General features: G+C 53.3%; 4 protein-coding genes across 7 annotated transcripts; 2 read left to right on the plus strand and 2 right to left on the minus strand.

Annotated features, from left to right (window-relative positions):
- The first annotated feature begins 1,520 nt into the window (after positions 1-1,520).
- MAD2L2 (mitotic arrest deficient 2 like 2) lies at positions 1,521-5,922 on the plus strand. The gene is made up of 8 exons (XM_080921736.1): positions 1,521-1,834; positions 1,920-2,038; positions 3,324-3,395; positions 3,825-3,925; positions 4,554-4,648; positions 4,944-5,017; positions 5,356-5,448; positions 5,585-5,922. Exons 1-8 carry the CDS (start codon positions 1,795-1,797, stop codon positions 5,624-5,626), a joined length of 636 nt encoding a protein of 211 aa, XP_080777862.1. The 5' UTR covers positions 1,521-1,794; the 3' UTR covers positions 5,627-5,922.
- A 109-nt stretch (positions 5,923-6,031) lies between these two features.
- Positions 6,032-11,709, minus strand: FBXO6 (F-box protein 6). 4 transcript variants are annotated; one of them, XM_080921732.1, is made up of 6 exons: positions 11,680-11,709; positions 9,135-9,592; positions 7,203-7,329; positions 7,005-7,100; positions 6,460-6,595; positions 6,032-6,350 (listed from the first exon to the last, which is right to left on the minus strand). In XM_080921732.1, exons 2-6 carry the CDS (start codon positions 9,391-9,393, stop codon positions 6,123-6,125), a joined length of 846 nt encoding a protein of 281 aa, XP_080777858.1. In that variant the 5' UTR covers positions 9,394-9,592; positions 11,680-11,709; the 3' UTR covers positions 6,032-6,122. The 4 variants fall into 4 exon arrangements, with proteins under 4 accessions (XP_080777858.1, XP_080777859.1, XP_080777856.1 ...); XM_080921733.1 differs by lacking the exon at positions 11,680-11,709 and adding an exon at positions 11,582-11,604; XM_080921730.1 differs by lacking the exon at positions 11,680-11,709 and adding an exon at positions 11,462-11,587.
- Positions 11,710-12,600: 891 nt separating this feature from the next.
- LOC308424645 (F-box only protein 44-like) lies at positions 12,601-19,728 on the minus strand. The gene is given in 6 exon segments (XM_080921735.1): positions 12,601-13,371; positions 13,374-13,500; positions 16,830-16,965; positions 17,075-17,170; positions 17,262-17,388; positions 18,802-19,728. Coding segments are annotated over 6 exon segments (798 nt in total). The 5' UTR covers positions 19,067-19,728; the 3' UTR covers positions 12,601-13,324.
- A 1,081-nt stretch (positions 19,729-20,809) lies between these two features.
- Positions 20,810-25,833, plus strand: FBXO2 (F-box protein 2). Its single transcript, XM_080921729.1, has 6 exons — positions 20,810-20,877; positions 23,647-24,024; positions 24,319-24,448; positions 24,526-24,621; positions 25,098-25,227; positions 25,450-25,833. Exons 1-6 carry the CDS (start codon positions 20,856-20,858, stop codon positions 25,582-25,584), a joined length of 891 nt encoding a protein of 296 aa, XP_080777855.1. The 5' UTR covers positions 20,810-20,855; the 3' UTR covers positions 25,585-25,833.
- The last annotated feature ends 221 nt before the right edge of the window (positions 25,834-26,054 follow it).

Genomic DNA, 26,054 nt, shown 5'->3' on the forward strand with positions numbered 1-26,054 from the left:
CAAGACAACTCTTAACATCCCTGGAGGGCAGAGTCTAAATCAGTGGTTCTCAACCTTCCTAATGCTGTGACCATTCAATACAGCTCTTCATGTTGTGGTGACTCCCAATCATAAAATTATTTTTGTTGCTACTTTATAACTGTAATTTCACGCCTGTTAGGAATCGTAATGTAAATTCCGACATGCAGGATATCCAAAGGGGTCGAGGACCACACATTGAATGGATTCTTTAAATTCTCTTGGCTTCTAGACCTGCTATGTCAATTCCTAACTCCGGGCCACTTCTCTAACATCAGATTTTCTATCAGATAAATAGTAGGGTGTGAGTTAAGCTGAATTCTCACCTAGTGTCAGAGCATATTTCACCCGTGTGGCTTTGGTGAATGAAAGAACATTCCTGAACCCATTGTGAGTCTATAATGTTGGGTTGTAAAGGCAATACTTAGTTCCTAGGGCTAATCAAGGAATTAATATAAATCAGAGGTGGGGGAGGGGAAGAGATGGTTTAGTGGTTAAGACCACTGGCTGCTCTTTCAGAAGAAGGGGGTTGGGTGGGATGGGGGTTGGAGGTGGGAGGTAAAATACTGGATGTTAAGGGGGTGGTTTCGATTTGCAGCACCTATGTAGCGATTCACAATCATCTATAACTCTTGTTTCAGAAGATCTGACGCCTTCTTTTGGCCTTCACCTGCACCAAGCAGTCACGTACTGCTTAGACATTCACGCAGACAAAACACCTACGCACATTAAACAGAATTCAGGGTTTGTAACATACAACGGCACCATATAATGGATGTAATTCTTGTACTATTAAAATGATCTGAGGCCCTTTCGGCTCTTCTGGAGTTGAGTCCGTGCCTCTACAGGAAGGACCCTGGAACCTGCGCCCTCCGCTCACTGCACGACACAGACAAGTCCTCATTAAGCGCGTCGGCAGAAAGAGATACACGTATCCTGAAGATTTATTGAGTCAACCCACAGACACCCAGCCCAGCGCCTACTATTTGGCTGCAGCTTCCAAAGGTCAGCTATTGTCAAGAAACCATGGGACACTTAATTCTCTAGGGAGGTCAAGCCCGGCTGCACTTGGGTTCTGGGTGGGGGTGGAGCATCTCGGGTGCTTCTCATCTTCCCTGTCCCCGCCCCCAAGCCTGCGGATTCGCTTTCGGTTGGGCAAGCTAAGAGTCCGGGGGACGTTGACTCTGGACTAACAGCAGATGTCGCTGCCCTCCCTTGGTACCCAGCTGTGCTTGCAGCTGGTTCTCACTTGCAACTACTAAAGAGAAATGCCCGGGAGAAGAAAACACAGAGATCATGTGCAGAGGCTACCGAGATCTCTTTATCGCTCCCACCCGAAGCCCAAAGGCGGTTTAGCCAGCTCGTTAGAGAGTCTTGTCGCTCAGGCGGGGCTCCGCCCCTAGGCCCCACCCCCGAAGCTGCCCCGCCTCTCCCAGCAGGCGAGGTCCTGATTGGACAACTCCGGGGTGGGCGTGGCCTACGGCTGTGCTGGGACCTCCGGAGTACCGCGGTGGCTTACTGGGGTCAGGGGATTCTGGAGTAGTGCTAGGGGGTCTCAGCCGGTGGCTCCTGTAGCCCGGTCGTAGATTCGAACCTGAGGTCGAAACCGGAGCCGGCGAATCGGAGAGGAGCGCGGAGAGGGCGGGATTTCCGCCGAGAGGGATCCGGCCGCTCAGGGGGTGGGGCTTCTCCGACCGGGGTGCGTTTCCCGCGTGCGGGGCCGGGTGCTGTGAGTCCCTACAGACACCCTCCGCGCCCTCCTCCAGGCGGCCAAGGATGACCACCCTCACGCGCCAAGACCTCAACTTTGGCCAAGGTAGGGACCTGGGCCTGCTGGGACTGGGGGGGCGGTGGTGCGGTCCTGGTTGGAGTCCTGCACATCAGCTGTGTCCCCTCCACAGTGGTGGCCGACGTGCTCTCCGAGTTCCTGGAGGTGGCGGTGCACCTGATCCTCTATGTGCGCGAGGTCTACCCGGTGGGCATCTTCCAGAAGCGCAAGAAGTACAACGTGCCGGTTCAGGTGAGTCCCGGTGCCTAGCTGGATTTAAAAACCTTTATTCCATCTACAAGCTTTCTCATTCTTCACCAGAGGCGGATAGCAGACAGCCCCCTGCCTCTCACCGCCCAGCCCTTCCAGCTCGAACTCAGATATAATTCTCTGGGTTAGATGGTTAGGGATCCTGTGTGAGAGGTGTTCTAAGCTTGCGTTTTAAAGGGGCTTTTGAAACTGGGAGCCTGGTCTTGGCTAGAGAGCATCCCCACAGTGTCCAGCACCTTCTTTCTCTCCTCATTCTCCCTAAACTCTAAAGATTTAAGATTAATATTAATCATGTGTGCATGTGTCTGTGTGTACGTGTGTTGGGGATGTCCACTGGGGCTAGAGGAAGGCATGGGAATCCCTGTCATCAGAAAGGCAGGGACCTGACTCTGCTGGCCTGGCAGCAAGTGCTCTTAGTTCCTGAGTTAGCTCCCAAGACCCTGTTTTATTTTGTATTGTATTTAAGAAATCCAGACTTCATGTAGCCTCGTCTGGGCTCACAGTTGTTAGGAAGGTGGGGCTGGCCTTGAACTCCTGATCCTCCTTCATCCACACCCCAAGTACTAGGATTACTGGAGAACATGGACAAGCTTCCTGTGTTTTGTTTTCCAAGCCAGGATTTCTCAGTATGGCTCTGGCTCTCCCGTACTCTATGTAAACCAGGCTAGCCTCAAACTCAGAGACCACCCCCCTTCCCCACCTCCCAAATGCTGGTATTAAAGATGTGGGCCACCATGCTTGGCTCCTGGTTTTAACTTTGGTGAAACAGTAGACATGCTGTTTCCTGCTCAAGTCCCTCTCCTATTCATTGTAAGGGGGTCAGAGGCACTGGGGCAACGGGAGCATCGTGACCCATAATTCAGAACGTGGCAGATACTTAAAGGATTACCAATAAGAAGACAAAGAGCTAATAAGCACCTTCTGTGCGTTAACAGTTCAGAGATGTTAAGTCATTTGCCTTTGGCAACACAGCTTTTTTACCCTGAGATAGGGCTTCTCTGTACAGCCCCAGCTCCGTAGACGAGGCTGGCTTCCTTCAACTCAGATCTGCCTAGCTCTGCCTCCTGAGCGCTGAGATTAAAGGTATGTGCCACCATACTTGGCCTGACAGAGTATCTCTCCAGGGGTAAGTCAGTGATGCTGAGGGTCTCTTAGGCAGGGAGACCCAGGAATGGCTGTTCTTTGTCCAGAGATGTGTGTGTGTGGGTTATTGGTGTTTCTCCTATTGGTGCCTTGGGCTTTAACAGCCCCGTGGGGTTGCGTGCAGATGTCCTGTCACCCGGAGCTGAATCAGTACATCCAGGACACACTTCACTGCGTCAAACCACTCCTGGAGAAGGTGAGGGGGCCCCTGGTCTTAATAGACACTCCACACCCAATCAGTTCCTCCTTGCTTCTGGGCTGACTCTGTGGGAAGTACTTATGTCTTTCAACAGCTAAAAGCCTCAGTCTGAAGACGAACCCAAGCTAGCAACAGGTCCCAGGGCATATATACCACACTTGGGGTATATTTGGGCCAGATCTGGGTGGGGCCTGCCCTGAACGACCTGGTTCTTTTCCTGTCCCCATGGCCTGTCCCATCCCTGCTGGGCTGAGCCCCTGGGAATTTTGTTTTGTTTTCTATTATCTTGTTGGGGAACCTCCAAGGGAGAAGACATCCCCTACTGGCCTGTACCATTTGTAAATTGGGAGTCAGCTTGCTGGGCTGTCTCACCTCTCTCTGGGGGCCTTGGGCATAACTCTGGAGCGGGGGTTCCTGTGCTTACAGAACGATGTGGAGAAGGTGGTGGTGGTGATTTTGGATAAGGAACACCGCCCGGTGGAGAAGTTTGTCTTTGAGATCACTCAGCCACCCTTGCTGTCCATCAAGTAAGCTGTCACCCTCCCCCGGCTGGTTGTTCCAGTCTCTCATAGGGATGCCTCTACCAGCTCCCACATTACCTTAGTAAAGACCCTGAAATGGCAGTGCATACTGTTAACATCTGAGAGACACTGGCCACAAAATTTTGTAAATCGTACAAAAGTGACAGTCACCCCTCTGTGTCACCCCTGGGACACCCCAGGAAGTGGCGAATGTTAGTCCCCAGCCTTACTGTGTAGATGGGGAAACCAAGGTCCAGAGAGTTGACTTGATCGCTACCACCCAGCGGTTGCAGAGCCCAGGATGCTGACCAAGTTGACTGGTTACCATGGCATCTTTTGTAGCTACTCAGCTACATGTTCTCTGTGCTGAGGTAAGGGCAACTAGAATCAGGAGTCAGCTCATCCCCAGGGTAGGTGGCCTCAGATAAACCCTTTCTCTTCCTGGTCCTGGAGGTATAAAGTCTTGAATGGTAACCCTGGTGTCCTCTAGCTAGCTGACTATTAGAGCTGCCTCAAGGGACCTTCGTGCCCTTCTATTCTGTCAGGTGGGTGGGACTGGGCTGGCTCTCTGGAGCACCAAAGGGGTTTGATCCAGAGAGGAACACGGTAGATGGGCAACCTTTCCCATTCTCAGTTCAGACTCCCTCCTGTCTCATGTGGAGCAGCTGCTTCGAGCTTTCATCCTTAAGATTAGTGTTTGTGATGCTGTCCTGGACCACAATCCTCCAGGTGAGATGCTTCACTCCCCTGCTGTTGCCTTGGTTACCATGGCATGATGTCTTCTTACTGGATGCCCTGAACCACCCTCCTCTTCGTCCTTCAGCACCTGAGAGTTCATCTATCCAGGACTGACAGACTTTCCATTTCAGCCCCACCCCCACCCCCACTGTCTCTCTTTGCACTTGGCTACACTTTCCGTCCTGTGGGTGGTGCTGCCCAGCCAGTGAGGGAGGAGGGAAGCAGCCTAGTCCAGTGGGATCTGAGGCTGCTTAGCTTTGACCTTGACCAATCGTTTCCTCTGCAGGCTGCACATTTACAGTCCTTGTGCACACCAGAGAAGCTGCCACTCGGAACATGGAGAAGATACAGGTCATCAAGGTGCGTGTGGGGGGTCCAATTCCAGGGTGCTGCCTGTGCCTGGCATCAAGTGGGCTCCCCTGTGCATTACCACCTGACCACATCTGTGTATACCCGAGGGTGAGAACCACAGTAGAGCAAGGTGCCGAGCAGCTAGTTCACCCCTAGCTCCTCTGAGCGGAGTCCTCCAGAGAGAGACCTTATCCTTTGGTTTCAGAATCATTCTAGAACCACCGTGGACCTAAAAATTGCTTGTGTTCTAGCTCTCCATACCAACCTCAGTGGAGCACGGGCCCTGGAGGGGTGGGTTATCAGAGTGAGGACAGACTGACATGCACCCCCTTCTAACCCTCACCTAGGACTTCCCATGGATCCTGGCAGATGAACAGGATGTCCACATGCATGACCCCCGGTTGATACCCCTAAAAACCATGACATCGGACATCTTAAAGGTAAGCTGTCGGGGGATGGAGAAAACCTCGTTTAGGAGGCAGGGTCCAGAGCTACTTCCAGGCTAGAATTTGCTACCTGAGATTTGCGGCTGGGGTGGTCCTCCAGCTTCTTACCAAAGCCGCTTCTGTCTACTAGATGCAGCTCTACGTTGAAGAGCGAGCTCATAAAAACAGCTGAGGACACACCTGCCCCCAGATGCCCAGCTGTCCCACGCTGGGGCCCTGGCTGGCCGGTGCTGCAGGGCCCTAGTCTTCAAGTGCTCTTACTGCCTTGACATGTGGCTGCCCGTGGTCAGGCTGCTCAGCCCTGCTTGCCTTTGTGAGGCAGCCTTCCCAGGAGCCTAGGGAAGGATGGCAGGACAGACGCCATTTCTCAGTAGCCTCCTGGGCTAGGCTCACACTGACCATCTGAGAGATACTGTGCTGTGTGTTATTGTTAATATGTTAATAAAGTGGCCCTAAGGGCTGACTGCATTGTCGTTAACCAAACGTGATGAATGAATGTAGAGGGGCTGCCCTGAGAAGGGGCTGTTTCTCCATCAGAGTGCCCAAAACCCATCTATAAGCCGCCAAACAGGCTGGATTTACTGAAAACATTTTTATTACAACAAAAATCGCCAGTGAGTTGATGCGCTTGCCCAAGGTGTTCGTGGGACGGGGGTGCAGACTACCCACTAAGGGCTCAGCTCGTGCCAGAAGCTGGGTGTCCTCCTAGTAACGACAGTGCTTTCCGGTAGAGTTCTGGCAGGGGCAGGGTTCTTGGCTGGCCTGTGGCTGATGATGACGCTGCTGTTAGTGACTCGGGGGCCATACCAGCCTTTCCAGAACTGAGTGTCCTTGCCGCCATGTTGAAAAAGGATATGGCGGACGCCTGGAGGGTAGTCAGAGAAGGTGTGGGAGATCTGAAGAGGAGAGAGGAAGAGACCATTGAGACTTGCCGTGGGGAGGACAGCCTGCTACTGCTGAACAGTTGGAAAGACGGAGTGGCGGGACAAGCAGACAGGCTCTCACCTCTTGCCACCTGGCATCATTCCACTGTTCGATGGTCACAGGTGGAGGCTCAAAGGAGTCCAAGACAATGTAGTCAGCAGAGGCCAGCTGTACCCGGAGGTAATAGATGCAGCCACAGTCTGCTCTGGGGGCAAACCTAGGGAGAATAGAGAAGCTGTGAGTTTAAAACCAAAATGGCTTCCCACGGAGACAATGCATAAAGGGCCTTAGGGGTGGGGTCGAGATTGGAGCCTAGCAGAGAGTGTATTCTTATCCTAGGACAGGTCCTGGCATCCTTAGCACCAAAGAAGGCATATGAGCATCCATCTAGGGCAGCTAGCTCATTGGGAGGTCCCAGTGTCCATCTACACATGGTGAAAGTGGTGTGAGGGCTGGTGGGGGAATGAGGGGGAGGAGGGTGGCTGTGTTGACCTGTGACTCTTAGGGTGGCTCTTACCGCAGTTGGCTCTTACCGCAGTACACCGTGGGGGGAGAGTGGACCTCTTCCTGAGGGTTCTCTCTTGGCAAGAGTGAAGGCAGAGAGGATGGGGACACAGGCTACTTACCAGTCCTTAACCACAATGTCGGGCCGAACAGTGTCCAGCAGCTCCTCCCAGTAGCCCTCTGCTTTGAGGTCCACCATCTGGGACTTGAGGCACATCCTGGGGACAGAGGACAGGCTAGCATTGCCAGAATGCTAATCAGAGGCAGAGTCTCCTACTTCTCTGCCCTCAGCACAGCCACACCCCCCCATCATCACTTACCCATAAGAGGTGACAAAATACTTCTTGACCCTGGAGTCGGGAAAGCTTGTGCCGTGGGCCCCAGGGAGGCTCTCCACCTTCCACGCATCCCCCTCATTGGAGTCTATCTGCCACGATCTCAGGTTGTCTGGAGAAAGCCAAGTTTGGGTGAGATTCCCTTGTACGCTGATCCTGTGAGACTTCAGGGGTAGTGATTTTTTTTGGGGGGGGGGTAGGGCTTATTTGGGCTCAGATTTCCAGGGATGTGAAAACCAAAGGATTAATTAGTTTGTGCTGTATTAGGCAGCCAAGTTCAGCGTCCAACTAGTCCAAGAGCATAATCTACCTCATACCGCCCAAGAAACAGCAGGTTTCAGTCCTTAGTATGATCAGAAGAAAGGCCTACGATGGAGAAGATCTTATGGCTGATAGTTCTTCCCAGGTCTAGAGGGGGAGAGGCCCTGATTAGTAACTGTGACCCAGAGTCTAGGGGCCAAAGGAACCCACTGTTCCCACATGATCAGATACCCTTTTCCTGGGTAAATGCCAAGAGGGCACATTGGTGTCCCCTGGGCTAGTGGCTGCAGGAGTCCTATGGTATGAGGGACCTACAGGAACAGGGTCAGATCTAGGTGATCAGATAACCCCCTTCAGATCTAGCATAGCTGACCTAGGAAAAGGCTAGTATTACTTTATGGTGGCCCAGAACCATCAACTCTGCCAGTCTATTTCTCCCCAAGAGCCCACACTATTTTCATGTATTCTAGGAAGCTTTCCAGTAGAGGACCAAACAAGAGAATTCCAGGAGCTGGGTTGGCCATGAGCCAAAGCCACTGGAGATTTGAGCAAGGCTAGGCTGGCTAAAGTCAGAACTACAGGGCAGCTCTGTAAAAATGTCCCGAGATGAGCTGACGGCCTGGTTGGGCAGCTTTGGAGTGGAATCTAGGGCAGGTAGGGAGATCAAGTATCTGAGGCGCTGCCTGTGGGTCCTGACTGGCCTGATCTTGGAGGACAGCCTTCTAAGCACTGAGCCAAGTCACAAACCTCAGGGCTCAAAATACTCTGATGCAGAAAGCCATTTACTGTCTGTTCCAGAATCACAGTGAGGAGAGGGAAAAGATGGCAGATTGCTGAAGTGAAGACAAGGCCCTTTTTGTTTTGTTTTGGTTTTTAGTCAGGGTCTCACTATAGCTGTCCTGGAACTCATTCAGTAGACTAGGATGGACTTGAACTCAGAGATCCACCTGCCTCTGCCTCCTGAGTGCTGGGATTGAGTTTCTATGCCTGGCTCAGACAAGGCTTCCTAACAGCCACTGAGGTGAATGGAGCATAGATATTGAACAAGAGAGAAAAAGCCCAAAAGACAGAGTATTATGGGAAAACCCAGCGTTAGGCTAAGACTGCTGGGCTTTCAATTTATCCTCTGTGACTGGGGGCTAAGCTGCCACATCTGTAAAGCCCCAGAGAGTCTCTGGACAGACAGCGGGAAGTCTGGAAGGAGCCACAGGGGACAGGTGCTCTCCCAGGTGATACACAGGGTCCATTAGACCTTTATACTGTAGCAAAAGAACGAAGGCCCTGAAAAGTGTCACAGAGTCATGCAGAGTTGGTGACTGTGGGGAAACTGTCCTTGATCAGGCGTCAACCCAGTGGGCAAAGGATAGGTAAGCAGTTAAGATGCTTGCTGTCAATCCTGACAACCTGAGTGGGATGGAAGGAGAGAACCAACTCTAGCAAGCTGTTCTCTCTCCACGCACACCCCAACCATGTATATACAAAACAATTTAACAGATGGAGACTCTAGGCAGGTCCGAGACCCAAAAGAACAAGGAACCAAAGTGTAGGACGTGTTAGGGACACTGGGACATTGTAATCAGAGCGGAAAAGCAAGCACCAAGGCCCTGTCGTTCAGGGAAGGAGAGAACTGGCTCCCAGGGCTCACCCCCAGCCCACCTTCGGCACACGGGTTCCGAAGGAGGTTTCTCTGCAGGCTGCACAGGATATAGAAGGTTTTCCAGTCATCCACCGGCTCGTCCCGGTCTTTGGTGACGAAGCCCTCTCGAAGGCTCTTGCGCTTCCATAGGGTCACCACATCGATGAGGTCTCGCCAGAGGCTGCAGACCAGGCGGCAGTTGCGCAGCAGCTGTCGGGCCGGGACGTGGGTGAACAGTTCCAGTAGAATGTTCTCCGGAAGCTCGTTGATGTTGACCATGGTAGCAATGGAGAGCTTTGCTCCCAGGCCTGGGAGTGATGGGGCCGGAAGGCCTGCGCTGAAGACCTGAAACGGCAGACTCCGCCCCTCCGTCAGGTTCTGGATCGCGTTAGGCAGGTCCACCTCTGACCGGAAACCCTGCCAGGAAGCACTTACAGGGTGGGGGTGGAGTGTCGTCCTTGGAATCCGCTGGGCTGTTCTGTGGGAAAGAGTAAAGCAATAATGTGCGTGGCTTGGCACCGTGTGTTCCAAGCACTGAGAAGCCTTAAAGCAGGACTCTTTGGGCTACTAGGTCAGGTGAGCCCAGGCTGATTTTCGAAGACCACAAAGACAGAATTAAGCTTTCAAAAATTCTTGGCAGTGCTAGCTAGCGATGGAACTTAAGGCCTCAAGTATCCTGAGCAAGCACTCAGCCTTGAAACTGCCCCAGGACTTTTAGTTAAAGCCCTTAGGGTAGAGGTGGGCGCCGCGGTAGCTGCCTAAAGTCTCAGACCAAGCCAAGGCTGGAAACTTGCTTTGAGCCTAGCAGTTCCAGGCCAGTCTGGGCAACAGAGTGAGACCACAGCCTCTCAAAAAAGGAAAACAAACAAGGGCTGTAGAGATGACTCAGCGGTTAGGAGCACTGGCTGCTCTTCCAGAGGTCCTGAGTTCCAATTCCCAGCAACCACAAGGTGGCTCACAACCATCTGTAATGGGATCTGGTGCCCTCTTCTGGTGTGTTTGAAGACAGCGACAGTGTACTCACATAAAATAAATAAATCTTAAAAAAAAAAAAAAAAGAAAAGCAAACAACAGAACAACAACAAAAGACAAGAATTTTAAAGACGGCCCCCCCCCCCGAAAAATATTTGCAATCCAGCATGGGGAGGAGTTTCTTAGTCAGCCTGGGCTACAGGAAACTGTCTCACTTAGTCAGCCTGGGCTACAGGAAACTGTCTCAAGACCCACCCCTCACCCCCAACCTGACTTGTTTAAGAGCCAGTTGACCCTGTAACTTGGAAAGAGGCTTTAAGTTCTTGGTGCCTAGTCCTGCTATGACATCACTGCTGTAAGACTTTCTAGGCTCACCTCACCTGGCCAGAGATGTTGCCTTGGGCAGGCCAGATTAGGAGTGTCTAGTTCTCTGCAAGCTCTAGGCTCTCCTCCGGGACTTGCCCCAGGTGTGAGGTAGGAAACTATGTTGTCACTCAAAAGCCCAATGTGTCTAAGTCTGGGTGAAACTCTTTTCCACCCGCTTTCAGGGAAACAGAAACTTTTTCTAAGTTTTCAGAGGCTTTCCTGGAAGCTGGTGGTCTTGTGAGGGCTCCAGTCCCAGAACACAGGAGGGTGGATACACTCTGGCCCTTCTTGCCCTGGGGGAATATTTACCTCGGTGGGGTGGGGGCAAAGGGATCACGAGGCATCTGCTTAAACGCTTAGTTAGGGAGGTCAGGGTCTTGCAAATGCTTAGTTTTTTTTTTTTTTTTTTTAAACGTCGTGTCAAAAATACATGATAATTAAAAACAAAACAAAACAAAACAAAAAAAACAAAAAAACAACCAGATCGGTGGAGGCACCAACCCACAGTCTCAGATACTCGGTGTAAAGTTTGAAATTTTTGGCCCAGCCTAATCAATTTAGCCCCTGTCTCAAAACACAAAGTAAAAGTAAATAGGGCTGGGAATGACTCATCCACCAGGATGCTCCTTAGGTTCTGTGTACTTCGAGGCAGGGGGGAGGGGGAGGCAGGAGGAGCAGGAATGTCTCCCCCTAGGGGGCAGGGGTGCTGCCGGGTTCCATACTTATCTAGCATTTGGGAGACTCTGGGTTCCATCCTCAGGAACAACCAACAAGAGAGCTTCACTTAAACTATGCGCAACTCGCTCACCCCCTGCCGTGACCTTTGATGGCATTCCACTCCGGTGACACTCTGCCCCACAACCAAACTACCTTGCAAGGGAGACTACAGTGCCCCTCCCTGGTGTGCCTTAGTGGGAAAATCCACACCAGGCTGCGTCCGGGTCACGAGCGGACGTTCTACCCTAGCGCCCGAAGCCCTGTGTCGCCACCGTCCGGGACCCTCGCGTACCTACAGCAGGCCCCGTGTCCCCGCGTCCCGGCGCCGGACTCCAGAGAGCCGTGCCCCGCCCGAATCTCCCCACGAGCGCGTGACCTGCGTCCCGCTCCCAGCCCCGCCCGTCACCGCGACCTGGGCACCGGGCGGCCTCAGCTCTCCTGGGCCTGGACTTTGGCGACGCGGTCCTCTGTCGCCTCGCCCCGCCCCGCCCTCCCACTGGCGTCACGCACCGACCAGCGGCCTTCCGCGTCCGTGCGAAGATGGTGAGCTCGAAGCCCTAGATTCCCCCCTCACCAAGCTGCTGCAGCCAGGGCCCGGTTTCCTGGGCTTGTCTCCCCCTCCAGGCGACAAGAGGCTAGGCAGCCTGCTTCCACTTCTGCCTCCTGCGAAGGAAGTGCTACCTAGAAGCTAGTCCCTACCAGATGTACGACTTGATCTGCCCCACCCAATGGGAGGGGTAGGGTTGTACTTTTTGGCTTTTTGTTTGTTTGTTTTTCGTTGTGTTTATTTTTTGAGACTAGGTCTTTCTGTTTAGTCTTGGTCGTCCAAGAGTTCACTCTATAGACCAGGCTGGTCTTAAACACAGAGATGGGCCAGTCTCTGCCTCCTGAGTACTGGGATTAAATGCCTGAGCCACCACCTGGTATCCAGCTTCTTTCTGGGTTTCTCTGAGCAAAAAACCTTTTTCTGGTCCTAGTGAAAATTAACTAATTAATCAATTAACTAACTCAAACATTTATCAAGTGCAAGCCAAGTACAACTCAAGGGGAGCTCAGTAATTCTGGACAAGGCAGTGGCTGTGAACTCTGGCCCATCCTAGCTTATCCCATCTATTTTATTTTGGAGTGAGATAAGTAACTTTGACAAGTATTGAGCACCTGTTGTGTGCTGGGCTCAACCAGAAACCAGTAAGGTCCTGGGCAAGGAGATAGTGGAACCTGGCATAGCCCCCTTGGCTGGCACTCCAGGGCAAGAGGGCTGCAGTGCGGAGGGCTCTGCCACTTAAGCTGGGGGACACCATGGCCACACTCCTGAAATGAGGTCAACCCCTCTTTATAGCATGGGCAGCAGCCACACCCCTGCCTCTCTCGGGCCAGGTAGGATTGCTCACGTACCAACCCAACCCTTCCCTCCAAGGCTACAGGCACGAGGAAGCTGGAAACGTTTTATTTGGCTATGTAACAGGAGGGATGGAGTGGTGCTGGGGGCGGGGGGGGGGGGGACAGTGTGTGAGCTGAAGCTCCTACAGATGGGGCTGGGGCATCCCCAAGCCACAGAGAACCCGGCCAGAGCCTCCCACTGTTTCCCCATCCCAGCTCTCAGAATCCTGGTCCATCCTGCCTCTCATCCCGAATCCTCTGGGGTGTCGTGCCCTCACTGATACCCACCGTGGCTTTGGGGCTTTGCTGACGAGAACAGTCTGATCCTACCTATCTGGTACCAGGCCTGACTTGAAGGCCAAAGCACATAGTGAACAGCAGCTCACAACTTGGCTAAGGACTGGCAGCAGAGCCTTCTATCCCGGACCTGCCTTATGACAGCAGCATCATTGAGACGGTCCCCAAACCTGTCAGATATGTTGTCTGTGTCTGCTCTAAGGGCCCTTAAGGAGAACAAGAGAGAGGTCAGGGGTAGAAACAGGTCTAGGGGATACAAGCTGGGGACCTCTCTCTGAGAAGTAAGGAAACCGCTGTATCTGCCTAACCTCAGGCACTGCACCCCTTAGAGGGGCAGCTTTGCTGGACGGCTAGAGTGGACGGTAGCCCAGACATTAGGAGCTCCACGCAGAGACAGCTGGGGGCGAAGACTAACATTGAGATCTAGGAGCGGCTGACTTCCCCTTCCCAAGCCTGGCCCTTTCTGAATGTTTACCAATTAGGGCTCCGAGGATTGGGGCTCAGGAGGCATCAGGGCAGCCGGGGTCCGATGATAATGCTGCTGTTGGTGACTCTCGGGCCGTACCAGCCGGCCCAGTAGTGAGTGTCCACGCCTCCGTGCTGAAACCAGATGTAGCGGACGCCGGGCGGATAGTTGGAGAATGTGTGTGAAACCTGAGGGGGGCCAGACAGAGGGGAGCAGTCAGACTCTACTACATAAGACCTGTCTTTATATCTAGGAGCATTGACTGCTCTTGTAGAAGACCAGGGTTCTATTCCCAGCACCGACCGGGCAGCTTATAACCATGTATAACTCCAGTTCCAGGAGAGAACCCTCTTCTGGCTTTCTAGGCACACAGGAAAAACACTTATACACATAAAATCTTTTTCGAGAAGAACAGCGGAATGGAGCTGGGGAGAGGGGTTCATTGAGAGTGCTTGTGTGGCACACTGGAAGCCCTAGGCTTCATCCCCAGTACCATGATGGTACACGCCTTTAATTCTAGCACTCAGGAGGTGAAGGCTGGAGGATCAGAGGTTCAAGGTCATCCCTGGCTACATATTACCTTAGAGAGACCCTGTCAGAAAACAATAAGAGTTGTACCTTAGTAAAGTTCTTGCCCTGTGGAGCAGGATGGGCACAGCCCTGTGTTCAGTCCTCAGCACCACATAAACCAGGCATGGGGGGTTAAAGTAAATTACATTCCAAAAGAACCAGGTTACCTAGATTCCGCCCACCCGGGGGCAGTTGACTGAGGACTTAACAGTCGAGTCAGGGTTTGACCCACTGATACTTCTGTTAATAAAGTTTGGCTGGAACAGGGCTCACTTGTCTGAAGCTGCTCTCCCGAATCAGCAGCGAGGCTAGAGGAAGTTTGGAGCTGTGCGTACTTTTGTTTATGTCCAGGAGTTGGAGTTGCCTGGCCCAAATGTTTTACTTATTTGTTTGCTTGTTTGTTTAAGATGTATTTTATGTAGATGAGTACATTACCTTCTCCACACAACACCAGAAGAGGGCATCAGATCTCACTACAGATGGTTGTGAGCCACCATGTGGTTGCTGGGAATTGAACTCAGGACCTCTGGAAGAGCAGTCAGTGCTCTAACCCCTGAGCCATCTCTCCAGCCCCACGAATTTATTTTTAACACCAGGTCTCTGTAGCCTAGATAGGCCTGGGATATACTTACAGAACTTAAACTGGCCAGGTGTGGCGACACACACCTTTCATTCCAGCTCACAAAGAGGCAGAGGCAGGAGGATATCTGTGAGTTCTAGATCAGCCTAGTCAAGATACCGACAGATACACAAAGACACCCTCTCTTAAAACAACAAAACTGTTGCCACCGGTGGTGGTCCTCTAGCACTGGGGAGACAGAGGCAAGCAGGTCTCTGGAGTTTGAGGCTAGCCTGGTCTACAAGGTGAGATCTGGGGTGGCTGGGGCTACATTGAGAAACCTTGCCTCGAAAAACAGAAAAACAAACCCAAACTTCAAACTGATTTGTAGTGCCCCTGCCTCAGACTCTTGAGCGCTCGGTATCAAATCCCACCGAATAACTAAAGAGAAGAAAGACATCCCGAGTGATCAGCTGCTTCTCAACTGAGGTGCAGACAGACCCACCACATGCTGAAATCCAGCTAAATGGGAGATTTGATAAACCCACCACCCATTAGAAAAACTGGGCGGTGGCACAGGCCTTTGACGCCAGCGCTCAGGAAGCAGAGGCTAGCTGATCTCTGAGTTCTGAGATTAAAGCCAGCCTGCTCTACAGAGCTGAGTTCCAGAAGAGCCAGGGCTACATAGAGAAACCTTGTCTCAAAAACAAAGAAAAATACTCTAAATAGAAGACTTGTAAGTCCAGATGCTCCTAGACTTCCAGTGGGGCCATTGTAAAATGAAGTTTAATTTGAGCAGGGGAGCTCTGGAGTGATGATGGCTCAGTGGTTAAGAGCACCGGTTACTCTTGCAGAGATCACGGGAGATCACGGTTCAATTCCTAGCACCTACATGGCAACGCATAACCTTCTGTAATCTAGTTTCCTGGGATCTGGTGCCCTCTTCTGGTCTCCTTGGGCACTACATCAATATGGTCCATAGACATGCAGGCAAACCACCCACACATATAAGATACAAACGAATAAATCATAATAATAAGTTGAGGACTCTTTGTAGAAATGATATATTAGTTATTAGTAGCAGTCACATGTGATGAATATTCTATCTCTCAGGGTTTTAGGTGGTACACGTTATGGAAGTTACTATAAAGGGCTTCCTTGTCCTCCTGCATTTACTTTTTAAAAAAGATCTATTTATTTATTGTATGTGAGCATACTGTTGCTGTCTTCAGACACACCAGAAGAGAGCATCAGATCCCATTACAGATGGTTGTGAGCCACCATGTGGTTGCTGGGATTTGAACTCAGGACCTCTGGAAGAGCTTAACTACTGAGCCATCTCTCCAGCCCCTGCATTTACTTCTTAAGTGTTGGGATTACGGGCACGAACCACCATATGTGGCCCTGACCACTTGTTTTAATTTAATTAATCAGTCAATTAATTAATTTTCTAGGTTTTTTTTTTTTTTTGAAACAGTTTCTCTATGTAGTTTCTCTATCCTAGAACTTGCTATAAACCAGGCTGACTTTGAACTCAGAGATCTGCCCACCTCTGTCTCCCCAGTGCTGGGATTAAAGGTGTGTTTCAACATCTTCCAGAAGTCCTTCAACATTTTTATTTTTTTTCTTTGTGATACTGGAGTTGAACCATCACATGCTTAGGCAGGCACTCAGCCACTGAATGTTATCTTCAGCCCTCTTTTTCATTGTTTCTAATCTTGAGACAGGGTCTCCCTAAGGTGCCAGGCTAACCTTTACCCATTGCTGCCTCAGTTTCCCAACACTGGGCACTTCTGGTTGCACACCTTTATTTTATATGTATATATATATATATATATATATATATATATATATATATATATATATATATATATATAATATGTGTGTGTGTATATATATATACATATATATAGTCTCATTATATTTTATGTGTATGAATGTTTTTCCAGCATTTATGTATATATGCTGTGCATGTGTCTGATATCTGCAAAGGACTGAAGAGGTTATTTGAATCTCTTGGAACTGGAGTTACAGGTGGTTGTGAGCCACGATGTGGGTGGTAGGATTTGAACCTGGCTCCTCTGCAAGAGCAAAAGTATAGTGGACTACTGAGGGCATGTCTTTAGGCCCAACCGTTTGTTTACTTTTTAGTGCTGGGGATGGAACTATAGGGCTTTGTGTTGCTAGGCAACAGTCTGCCATGGAGACATCCTTTCTGGAAACTGTTTCCGGGTTGGGGCTCTCCCTGTCTCCCACCTCTGATGTCTAAGCCGGCAGCTTACTCCAGTTCTTCTACTATCGCAAGTGAGGCTGAGCAGCAGAGAGCCAGGTGAGAGATGGCGGAGTTTGGGTTGAGCACAGGTCCCTGTGGGGTCCTCGTCTACAAACCTCCCTCCACTTGGCATCGCTTTTCTGCTGGATCATCACCGGGTCCGGCTGGAAGGTTCCCAGAGGTGCGTGGGCTGAGGACAGGAGTTGGACGCATAGCTGGTACTTGGACCCGCAGTCTGGCCTGGCTGCAAACCTGCAGGTAGGAGAAGGGAGGGCTGATGAAGACCTGGGAGATGGGGGGCAGGGCAGGGGTGGGGCGCCTAGGCGGCAGGCCCCCCCCAGACCCTCCCCCCTGCACTCACCAGTCCTTGACCTCGATGTCCGGTCGGGTGGTGTCCATCAGCTCCTCCCAATACCCTTCAGCCTTGAGGTCCACCACCTGGGACTTGAGGCAGGTGCTGGGGGAGGGGGGAAGGAGGGGCTGGAGTTCAGCACAGGACCCTGATGTTAAGATGCAGGCTCCCCCCACCCTAAGGCCCTGGATCTTACTAATAGGAAGTCACGAAGTATTTCTTGACCTGGTCATTGGGGAATTCCTTCCGTTGGTCCTTGGAGAGATCCTCCACCTTCCATTCATCTCCTCCATTCACATCCAGGCTCCAGAACTCAAATCCCTCTGCAGGGAGAGCAGAGTCTACCATGCGGGAGGTCCCTCAGGACACCCTCACCAAGCACCCCCTCCTCCTGCTCAGAGCTGGGACCTCCAAGATGCCCTCCAGCCTGCGTGTTGTCATTGTAGGTAGCACACTGTGTGCCTTGGGTGTAGGTAAGGGCCTCCCTTTGAGAATCCTGGATGGCTGGACGCCCTTTCTAATGGAGAGTGCTCTTGCAGACAGGCTAAGTGACTACAGACATCTTACTTTCCTTCTCTGAGCCTTGGTCCTCTTGCCCAGCTACAGTCAAGCATAGGAGTTAAACTGTGGTTGCACACACCTGCCATCCCGGTAGGCTAATGCAGGAGGATTGCTGTGAGTTCAAGGTCAGTCTGGGCTACATAGTATCAGGCCAGACAGGGCAAGATAGCAAGACTGTGTCTCAAAAACAACAACAACAACAACAACAACAAAAACAAAAAACAACAGGGCCAGCAAATGCCTCTTGAGGTGAAGGCCCTTACCCCCAAGCCTGATGACCTGAGGTGAGTATCTGAGGATCCCACGTGGTGGGAGGAGAAACCTGACTCACAGGTTGTCCTCTGACTTCACATGTGTGCAGTAGCATGCACAGCTCACCGCCCCCCCACAACCTAACTCATAAATAAATGTCAAAAGAAAAGGCTCTGGGAAGCTTTCTGCAGAGTGCCAGCATAGCTTAGGTTTTGGGGCTATGCAGCCTCTGTCATATAGTCTTTTGTTTCTTGTTTTTATAGTTCTTTTAAAAAAACGTAAAACTCAGCTGGGCATGGTGGCACATTCTTTGATTTCATGTACTTGGGGAGGGAGAGACAGGTGGCCTGTTCTGGAACCAGAATGCTAAAGAGACTTCATCGTTCCTTTATCTGTAGACTGGAGCAGTCTGTAGGTCTAACCTGAGAGTCCACAAGGACAACAGAATGTGTCTTCAACTAGTGTCTTTGGTACACTCTTCTCCAATGGCTTTCATTCCTTTTCCTGGGAAAGATCTTAGGAGAGGCTAGCCTCGAATACATGACCCTTCTGCCTCACTCTAGAGTGGTGAGATTCCGGGTGCTAGCACCATTACCAACCGAGAAGTAATTGGTTTGCTTTGAGGCAGAGTCAAGTAGCCCAGACTGGCCTCTAATGGATAGCCTTGAACTCCCTATCTTCTTGTGTGTGCTTGCCAAGGGCTGGGATTACAGGTGTGTGCCCGCATACCCAGCAGAGAAATCATCTACAATTGACCGCACTCTCGACCCCACTCTGCCCATCTGGAAAGAGCAGTATCTGCATCTAAGAATTACTGTGAGAGGAATAAAGACCATAATGTAAAGGGCTCACAGTGTTTTGGACACCTACTGTGGTCATCTAACAGAGCATGTGTCCCGATGAGGCATACCCTCTGCGCCCACCTTCCGCACAAGGGTTGTGAAGGAGGTTCCTCTGGAGGCTGCGCAGGAAGTAGAAGATCTTCCAGTCAGCCACAGGCTGGTCCCAGTCCTCGGTGATGAAACCCTCTTGGAGGCACTTGCGCTTCCAGAGTGTGACCAGGTCGATGAGGTCTCGCCAGAGGCTGCAGACAGGACGGCAGTGCAGCAGCAGCTGGCGGGCCGGGACGTGGGTAAACAGTTCCAGCAGAATGTTCTCGGGAAGTTCGTTGATGTTGCCTACAGCCATGGTGGCCACCTAGCCTGCTCCTGTGGCTATTAGAGAGCTGTGTTATACACCCAGCCTTCTGAGTGGCAACCCCAGCACCCAGGGACAGAGAGATTCCCAACCCAGCTGCCATTGACTTTCTCCAAAGTCACTGTACAGTTCTGACCTTCAGTTTCCACAATAAACAAGGGCCCCGGAAGGGTACTTCCCTCCAGGGTCACCAGAATCTCAAGGTGCATGGGCTGAGTTGTTTAACGATGAGATCTGTTTTTTTCCCAAACCTGGGCACCTAAGAACAGCCTCTAAGGATGCCCCGGGAGCTTCCCAAGGTCACACAACTAGGAGAGGAGGGGAGCCAGCCCTGGCCCTCACTGAATGTAGAGCCAGCCATTTTCAATAGGCCCCGCAGTCTTTTAAGAGGAGGGTAACAATGGGAAGCCTTGTGAGCACTCCGGCTTGCCACTCTTCATTTCCTCCCATCCCCCACACGGGGAAAGGGGGAGAGATGATGATCGGAGGTTATCGCTGGCCCTCAGGACCGGTCACGGAGTACAAAAGGCTCAGTGACGTTCTCAAGATCTCAGAGAATATGACCCGTTTACCTGAGCCTGAGGAAAGATGTGTGAGTGGAAAAGAGCCTTCCTATCTCCCCACCACCCCCACCCCCGCCCAGGGCCTCTGCAGTCTCCCATTTGTGCGTGGCCCTAAAACGGGCTACCCTGCTCAAGGGCAATTCAGATCTCTGAGCACCGATGGTGTCCATAGCCCAGTTCTTCGAAGCTTCACAGTACCGTAGGGGCAAAGTCTGAGGCCCGGACCTTAAAGGCGCTAGGCTCTCGGGAACGCAGAGCGCCTCCCTCTCGAGGTCTCTGCCCGCTGCGTCTCAGTCCCCTCGCTGGGCGCTCCCCCTCCCGCAGTCACCTGCGATCTGCCGCGCCGAGCGATCCTGCCAGGCCGTGGGGTTGTGTGGCCTTAGCTTGCGTGTCCAGAATGTAGACCTGCCCACTACTTGCCAAACCTCTCCCTGCTGGGGCGCTCACTGCTCCCCTCCCGCTGTCACCTGCTCCTTGCCGGGTAGAGCTATCGAGAGCAGCACCCAAGACACAGCCCCGCCTACTACTCCTCAGACCCCGCCCCAACCCCGTCCTACAACGCTGGCTCTTCTCTCTCCCCATTCTCCTTGTCACCCACGTTTGGTCAGCGCTGCGCCACACCCTTGGTTCTTGGGGGTGAGCCATTCTGGCCAATGGAGGGCCGGGGTGCGACCGGCCCACCCCATTTTCTCTGTCCCCGGCGTTTGGTCCGGCTGCCCCACACGCTGGGTCTGGGAACTGCGCCTTTCTGCTACTGTTGGCTCAGGATGCGGCCCCGCCTACTGCCTTCAAGGCTCCGCCCATTATTCCTCCAGGCCCCGCCTCACCGGCGCACTCCCCGGACTCGCCCCCACCACAGCGTAGGAAAATTACCTAGGGGGGCAGGAAGGCACCGATACCCCCAACTCCACTGGGCTTGGAGCCCTCACCCTCTGCTCCCTAGCAGGCCGACCCTAGATGTCCTCCTACAGCCATCCTCTAGGCACACTTGGAGCCCACCCATCCTGTAGCTGTCCCGGCTTCTCTCCAGTCCCCGGCTCCCGGAAGCTGCACCTTGGGCTACGGGGGGTGCAGGACTCCCGGCCCTTAGCTGGGGGCCAGAGGCGGGGCGCACGGGGCCTTTAAGAGGCGCGGCGGCGCGGCCCGGCTGACGCGGGCAGCTCCAGGACTCGCCACCCGCAGCGCTCAGGCTTCTCTCTCTCGACAGCGCCGCAGCGATGGATGGAGATGGTGATCCAGGTATCCGCTGCTGGCCCCGCTAGATACAGACCCGGGAGACAGGGCGGACCAGCGCCTCAGTCGGCGCTCAAACTTTCGCGCCAGGAAAACCCCGGAGACAGTCTTAGGGAGCAGGTTTCTGCCTGGTGTTGTGAGGTGGAGGGAGGAGGACGCCTGGGTCTCGAAAATGGCATCGGAGGACTCTGGCATCCCAGGCTCCAGACTTACTGGGGTTTGAGAGCTGGGCTTCTGCTTTCATGAACTTCTTCCATTTGCTAGCGCCGCCCACCCTGCCTCTTGATCCTCGGGAGTCCCCGCGGGGTCCTAGGGTTTGTGAACCTCACCCTGCATCCGTCCTAGCTTCCTGACGGACTCTTCTTTAGAAGGGCTGTTCCGTGGGGACCAGGCTAGGGGTGAGGATGGCTGCTTTTGGCAGAAGTTCTGGGTCCTCAAGCATTGCCCAGTCATCTTTTCTGGCACCAAAGACCCCACCCCTTCTCCCCTCCAGCTCCCTGCTAGGCCTGTAGGGGGTTGCTTGCTGAGTCAGACTGGGCAGCAAACCTTCCTCACTAACCACGCTCAGAGTGGTCACTTTTTTAGGGGAGGTGAGGGAACAGATGAACCCTAAGGTGCTCAGGCTTCTCTCCATCCTTGAACCCCGTCTACTCCCCCCAAACCCCACTCTCAATCAATGCCTCGCTTCAACATCATCTACAGGGCCCCAGATTTCTCCTTGGGCCCAGGAAGTCCCTGGACTCAGAGGCCCAATCCAGGTGAGTGAGTCAGCTTGGGGTCAGCATCCAGGGCTAGATAACTTTCCTACAGCAACAATGTGGCAAGTTGTGTGAACGGGAGCAGGTAGGGGGGTGCGTAATCCGATCTGGGGCCTCAGTGCCAGGCCTAGGGGCCAGGAGAGAGGACTGGGTGAGGTACACCTTTCCGGGGAGCATCAGGTATCTTCTGAGGCCAGGGCAGGGCTGGGGTGGAGAGGTGAGGACATTGGGCCCAGTTCTACAGAGCTGTTGGAAGCAGGAGGGACAATTGTTTTTCTTTCTGCTTAATGTCCTGTTGTGGGACCTGGAAGAACGTTAGAAATGCAGGGAAAGTGCTCTCTCCGTGTGTGTGTGTGTGTGTGTGTGTGTGTGTGTGTGTGTGTGTGTACACGATTCACCTTGGCTGATGGAGGATTCACTGTGTGCTCTAAAGAGAGATCCCAATCCAGCCTGACAGTGTAGGTGATCCTGGCTGCACCTTAGAGAGGTTCAGGGACTAGGCCATCTGTCCCTCCCCTGACACCGGCCTGCTCCCCTTATTTTCTTGGCTTTCCAGGGTCCAGTCTTCAGGAACTCTGAAAGACATGGCTTCTGTTACCCAGGGTGGCTGGGTCCCCTCTCCACTGGCCCTCTCCTTTAGAGATACGGGGCACTCAGTGTCTGCTTACTTCTTCAGTGGCCCAGATGAGGAGGGCTGAGATCCAGGAGATACACAGCTGCCCACACCATCCTGAGTATTCAGTGGACTGACCTCAAGAACCCAGCCTGGGCAACAGTGATTTTTTTTTTCCCCTGGTGCCTAGTCTTCTAGTCCGCTATGGGGTCAGGAGTTCCCACTGACTTAGCAAGAGTGGCTACGACTATCCCTATTGCCTCGTTCCTTCTTCCATGGGGAGGGGATGAATTTCAGTATAAATCTGATGGTCTGACACTACAACGACCCATTTCACAGATGAGGAGACTGAGAGTGAGGGATGGGAAAGGAGGGGAGAAAGACTTCCCAGTCACCAAGTACCTCTCTGTTTCTTTCCCTTCCCCACCTTATACAGTATTGGCTGGCTAGGGATAGGATCTCTGGCCTATTTATTACCTCACCCAGAGCCCTCGAGTCCCCTACTCAATACCGGAACCTACACCAAATGGCTTCATATCCACAGCTGAACATTTTCATCCACAGTATCAGAGCCAAAATCAGATTACCAATCCAACCAATTCTTTTGGAGGCTAGTAAAGCTGGCTTCTGTGTTGGACTGAGTGGGTAAAACACAGGCTCCTAACTACTTATAAGTTGTGTGATCCTGAGCCTTGTCACCTCTCTGTCCCTTCATGAAGCAGACTTGGACCCAGCCTCGAGGATTTAGGGAGGGATTCCAATGCTCAGAGCCCTACGTGGCTCTTGATAAGCATTGGTAAGTTACAGTAGCTCCTGACTCCACACAGGGACGAAAGCGCTGTTTCCCAGGTCACATCCTTGACGTCAGTCCATTGCGCGCAAAGGTTGTTATCAAACAACCAGACCAAGTACAGAAGGTAGGAAGCCCTTGATCGCCTGCGAGCCTGCACTGTGAGAGGGTGTGCTAACCGTATGTTCAGGAAGGCTCCCCAGAGGAGGTGGGAGACCCAGAGGTCTGGGAGGGTGCTTAGGAGAGCTGACCCCTCAGTACAAGGAGTCCAAGACCTTCAGTAATCCAGATCCCTGTGAGTGTCTACAGGTCCTGCAGGAGGAAGTAGCAGTTGAAGCTATTCTTCTGGTTTAGGGGGAGTATCTGTGGCTCCGTAGCCTTGATCTTCCTCCCTGGACACAGTATACGACCCGCAGAACGTGTGTGTGTGTGTGTGTGTGTGTGTGTGTGTGTGTGTGTGTGTGTATCGCATGTTGGCCTCACATTCATAGAGGTGTCCGTATCTCTGCCACACCATGAGTGCCAGCAAGTTAAAACCTCTGGCCCCCTGCGGTGGTTTACTCAGAGTGGGACGTGGGAGTCACAACTTTCCCTTACTCCCCGGTCCCCCGCAGAGAGTGTGAGCCACCCCGAAGAGGCGAGCCCAGAGGAGCAGCCAGAGGAGGCGGGCGCCGAAGCGAGTGCGGAGGAGGAGCAGCCCCGGGAGGAGGAGGAGGGAGAGACGGAGGCCGTGGAGTACCTAGCCGAGTTGCCGGAGCCGCTGCTGCTGCGCGTGCTGGCCGAGCTGCCCGCTACGGAGCTAGTGCAAGCCTGCCGCCTGGTGTGCCTGCGCTGGAAGGAGCTGGTGGACGGCGCCCCACTGTGGCTGCTCAAGTGCCAGCAGGAGGGGCTGGTGCCCGAGGGCAGCGCTGACGACGAGCGGGACCACTGGCAACAGTTTTACTTTCTGAGCAAGAGGAGGCGCAACCTGCTGCGTAACCCGTGTGGGGAAGGTGAGGGCCGCATAGTTGGAAGCCCACGGTCCCTTCTAGAAAACGGCCCTGGGTGCCAGCCCGCTTCAAGGTTAAATGAGATGAAGCGCTTGGTGAAACGTCTAGCCTAGAGCATCTCTGTGCTCCCTGGGGAGTCCCTTCCAGGGCATCCGAACGAGGGAGGGACAGGTCCTGTGGACGCTGAGTCTGGGGTAGAGTGGAGATTCCTACATTGTCGTCACTCAAAAGCCAGCCCTGCGGCAGCCTCAAGCAAGGGGCTGTGTGACCAGGGTGGGGGCTGTCGTATCCCCACAGAGGACTTGGAGGGCTGGTGCGACGTGGAGCACGGTGGGGACGGCTGGAGAGTGGAGGAAATGCCCGGAGACAGTGGGGTGGAATTTACCCAAGACGACAGCGTTAAGAAGTACTTCGCCTCCTCCTTCGAGTAAGGAGAAGGGGCGAGGGGGAGGGGGAGGGGAAGTCGGGGCCCACCGGGTCGTGACGCCCTTCCCCCGCCTCCAGGTGGTGTCGCAAAGCGCAGGTCATCGATCTGCAGGCTGAGGGTTACTGGGAGGAGCTCCTAGACACCACCCAGCCCGCCATCGTGGTGAAGGACTGGTGAGCAGCTGTTGGGGAGGGTTCGGGACTGGAGGGAAAGGGGAAATGGTGGTGGTGGAGGGATTAAGCCGTTTGCCACACTCTCAGTGTTGTGGTCACGTGGGACACGGGTCTGCAAAGGTTGGCAACGGGTGGAAAGCTGTTCCTGCCTTGAGTTTAAAACCTTAGCGAATGGGCGCTTAAGGCAAGGCAAGAACACTACTGATTAGGCTTGCTTACCTCCTACACGTATACACTTATCTCTGTATATTTCCATTTGTGTGCGTGTGGCCGTACCGACCATGTGTACCCCCCCCCCCCAGGATGGCTTTAGTTCCAAGGTTGGGTCTGGCTCATTTTGAGTTTGGCTCTGTGGACCCAGTCTCTCCTCTGTGGCTGCTGCTTCTATATCTGTGGGATGCTGGCTTGAGCAGAAGGTATCTCTGGCAGAGGAAGGTGCTCAGCCGGTGAGGCCTGTGGCCCGCACTCCCCTGCAGGTACTCGGGCCGCACGGACGCGGGCAGCCTGTATGAGCTCACTGTGAGGCTGCTGTCGGAGCACGAAGACGTGCTGGCGGAATTCAATACGGGACAGGTGGCCGTGCCAGAGGACGGTAGCTGGATGGAGGTGATCTGGCTGGGCCGAGGGGGCAGGGCGGGGACATCCCGGGTGGAGCCTGTGGAAACCCCGTCCGCGGCACTTGGGCGCTGAGAGTGTGGTCCCCCCACTTTCTGGAGCTTGTGCAAGTTCAGCCCACAGTCAGAGCTAGGGTCGGAGTTCTGCGCCCGAGTGGGACCGCAGGGACAGCGTTAGATCCCTGAGGCTCACGCGATATCTTTTCACCCCCAGATCTCCCACACCTTCACCGACTACGGGCCGGGCGTCCGCTTCGTCCGCTTCGAGCACGGAGGGCAGGACTCGGTCTACTGGAAGGGCTGGTTCGGGGCCCGGGTGACCAACAGTAGCGTGTGGGTGGAACCCTGAGTGACCTCCCCTACCCCCACCATTCGCTCTCTAGGGCAGAATCCTGGGGTAGAAAGGCCTTAATTTAGTTGGTAGCATCCTCACCTGCCTCGTCCACGCCTTGCACCCGCCTCTCTCCCGCCCCTTCCTCCAGTCTTAGTCCCTGAGGGCAGAGAAAAAGATTTGTTGCTTTCTGTGGGATGGCTTCCATTTGCATCTCCACGGGCAGTCGTTTCTAGAATGTACGATCCGAGGGGGTAGGGGGCTGCTGCTGGATCCCAAGCACCTAGCATTGTGCCTTCCTCAAAGTGGGCACTCAATAAATATTTGTCCAAAGAAGGCAACAATGGAAGCGCAAATGAATGGGCATCTCCCCCTCCCCATCGCTCTCTGTCTCCCCAGGGCCCCTGTCCCGGCCTGGAAAAGTACTTGGTGGCAGTCCAGCTCCTCGGGTTTCCAGGGGCTCTTGGGTTGGTATGGGGCCAGCTGGG

The sequence above is a fragment of the Micromys minutus genome, assembly GCF_963924665.1.
Source record: "Micromys minutus genome assembly, chromosome: 9".
Classification (NCBI taxonomy): domain Eukaryota; kingdom Metazoa; phylum Chordata; class Mammalia; order Rodentia; family Muridae; genus Micromys; species Micromys minutus.

Bases quoted from the DNA above. Each gene is read 5' to 3' on its own strand.
- MAD2L2 (XM_080921736.1), top strand. From the start codon at position 1,795: ATGACCACCCTCACGCGCCAAGACCTCAACTTTGGCCAAG. The intron at 4,649-4,943 runs GTGAGATGCTTC...TTTCCTCTGCAG, and splicing joins CCTGGACCACAATCCTCCAG to GCTGCACATTTACAGTCCTT. The intron at 5,018-5,355 runs GTGCGTGTGGGG...ACCCTCACCTAG, and splicing joins AGAAGATACAGGTCATCAAG to GACTTCCCATGGATCCTGGC.
- FBXO6 (XM_080921732.1), bottom strand. From the start codon at position 9,393: ATGGTCAACATCAACGAGCTTCCGGAGAACATTCTACTGGAACTGTTC. The intron at 6,596-7,004 runs GTAAGTAGCCTG...TATTCTCCCTAG, and splicing joins GACATTGTGGTTAAGGACTG to GTTTGCCCCCAGAGCAGACT. The intron at 6,351-6,459 runs GTGAGAGCCTGT...TCTCCTCTTCAG, and splicing joins ATGATGCCAGGTGGCAAGAG to ATCTCCCACACCTTCTCTGA.
- FBXO2 (XM_080921729.1), top strand. From the start codon at position 20,856: ATGGATGGAGATGGTGATCCAG. The intron at 20,878-23,646 runs GTATCCGCTGCT...GGTCCCCCGCAG, and splicing joins GGATGGAGATGGTGATCCAG to AGAGTGTGAGCCACCCCGAA. The intron at 24,622-25,097 runs GTGAGCAGCTGT...ACTCCCCTGCAG, and splicing joins GCCATCGTGGTGAAGGACTG to GTACTCGGGCCGCACGGACG.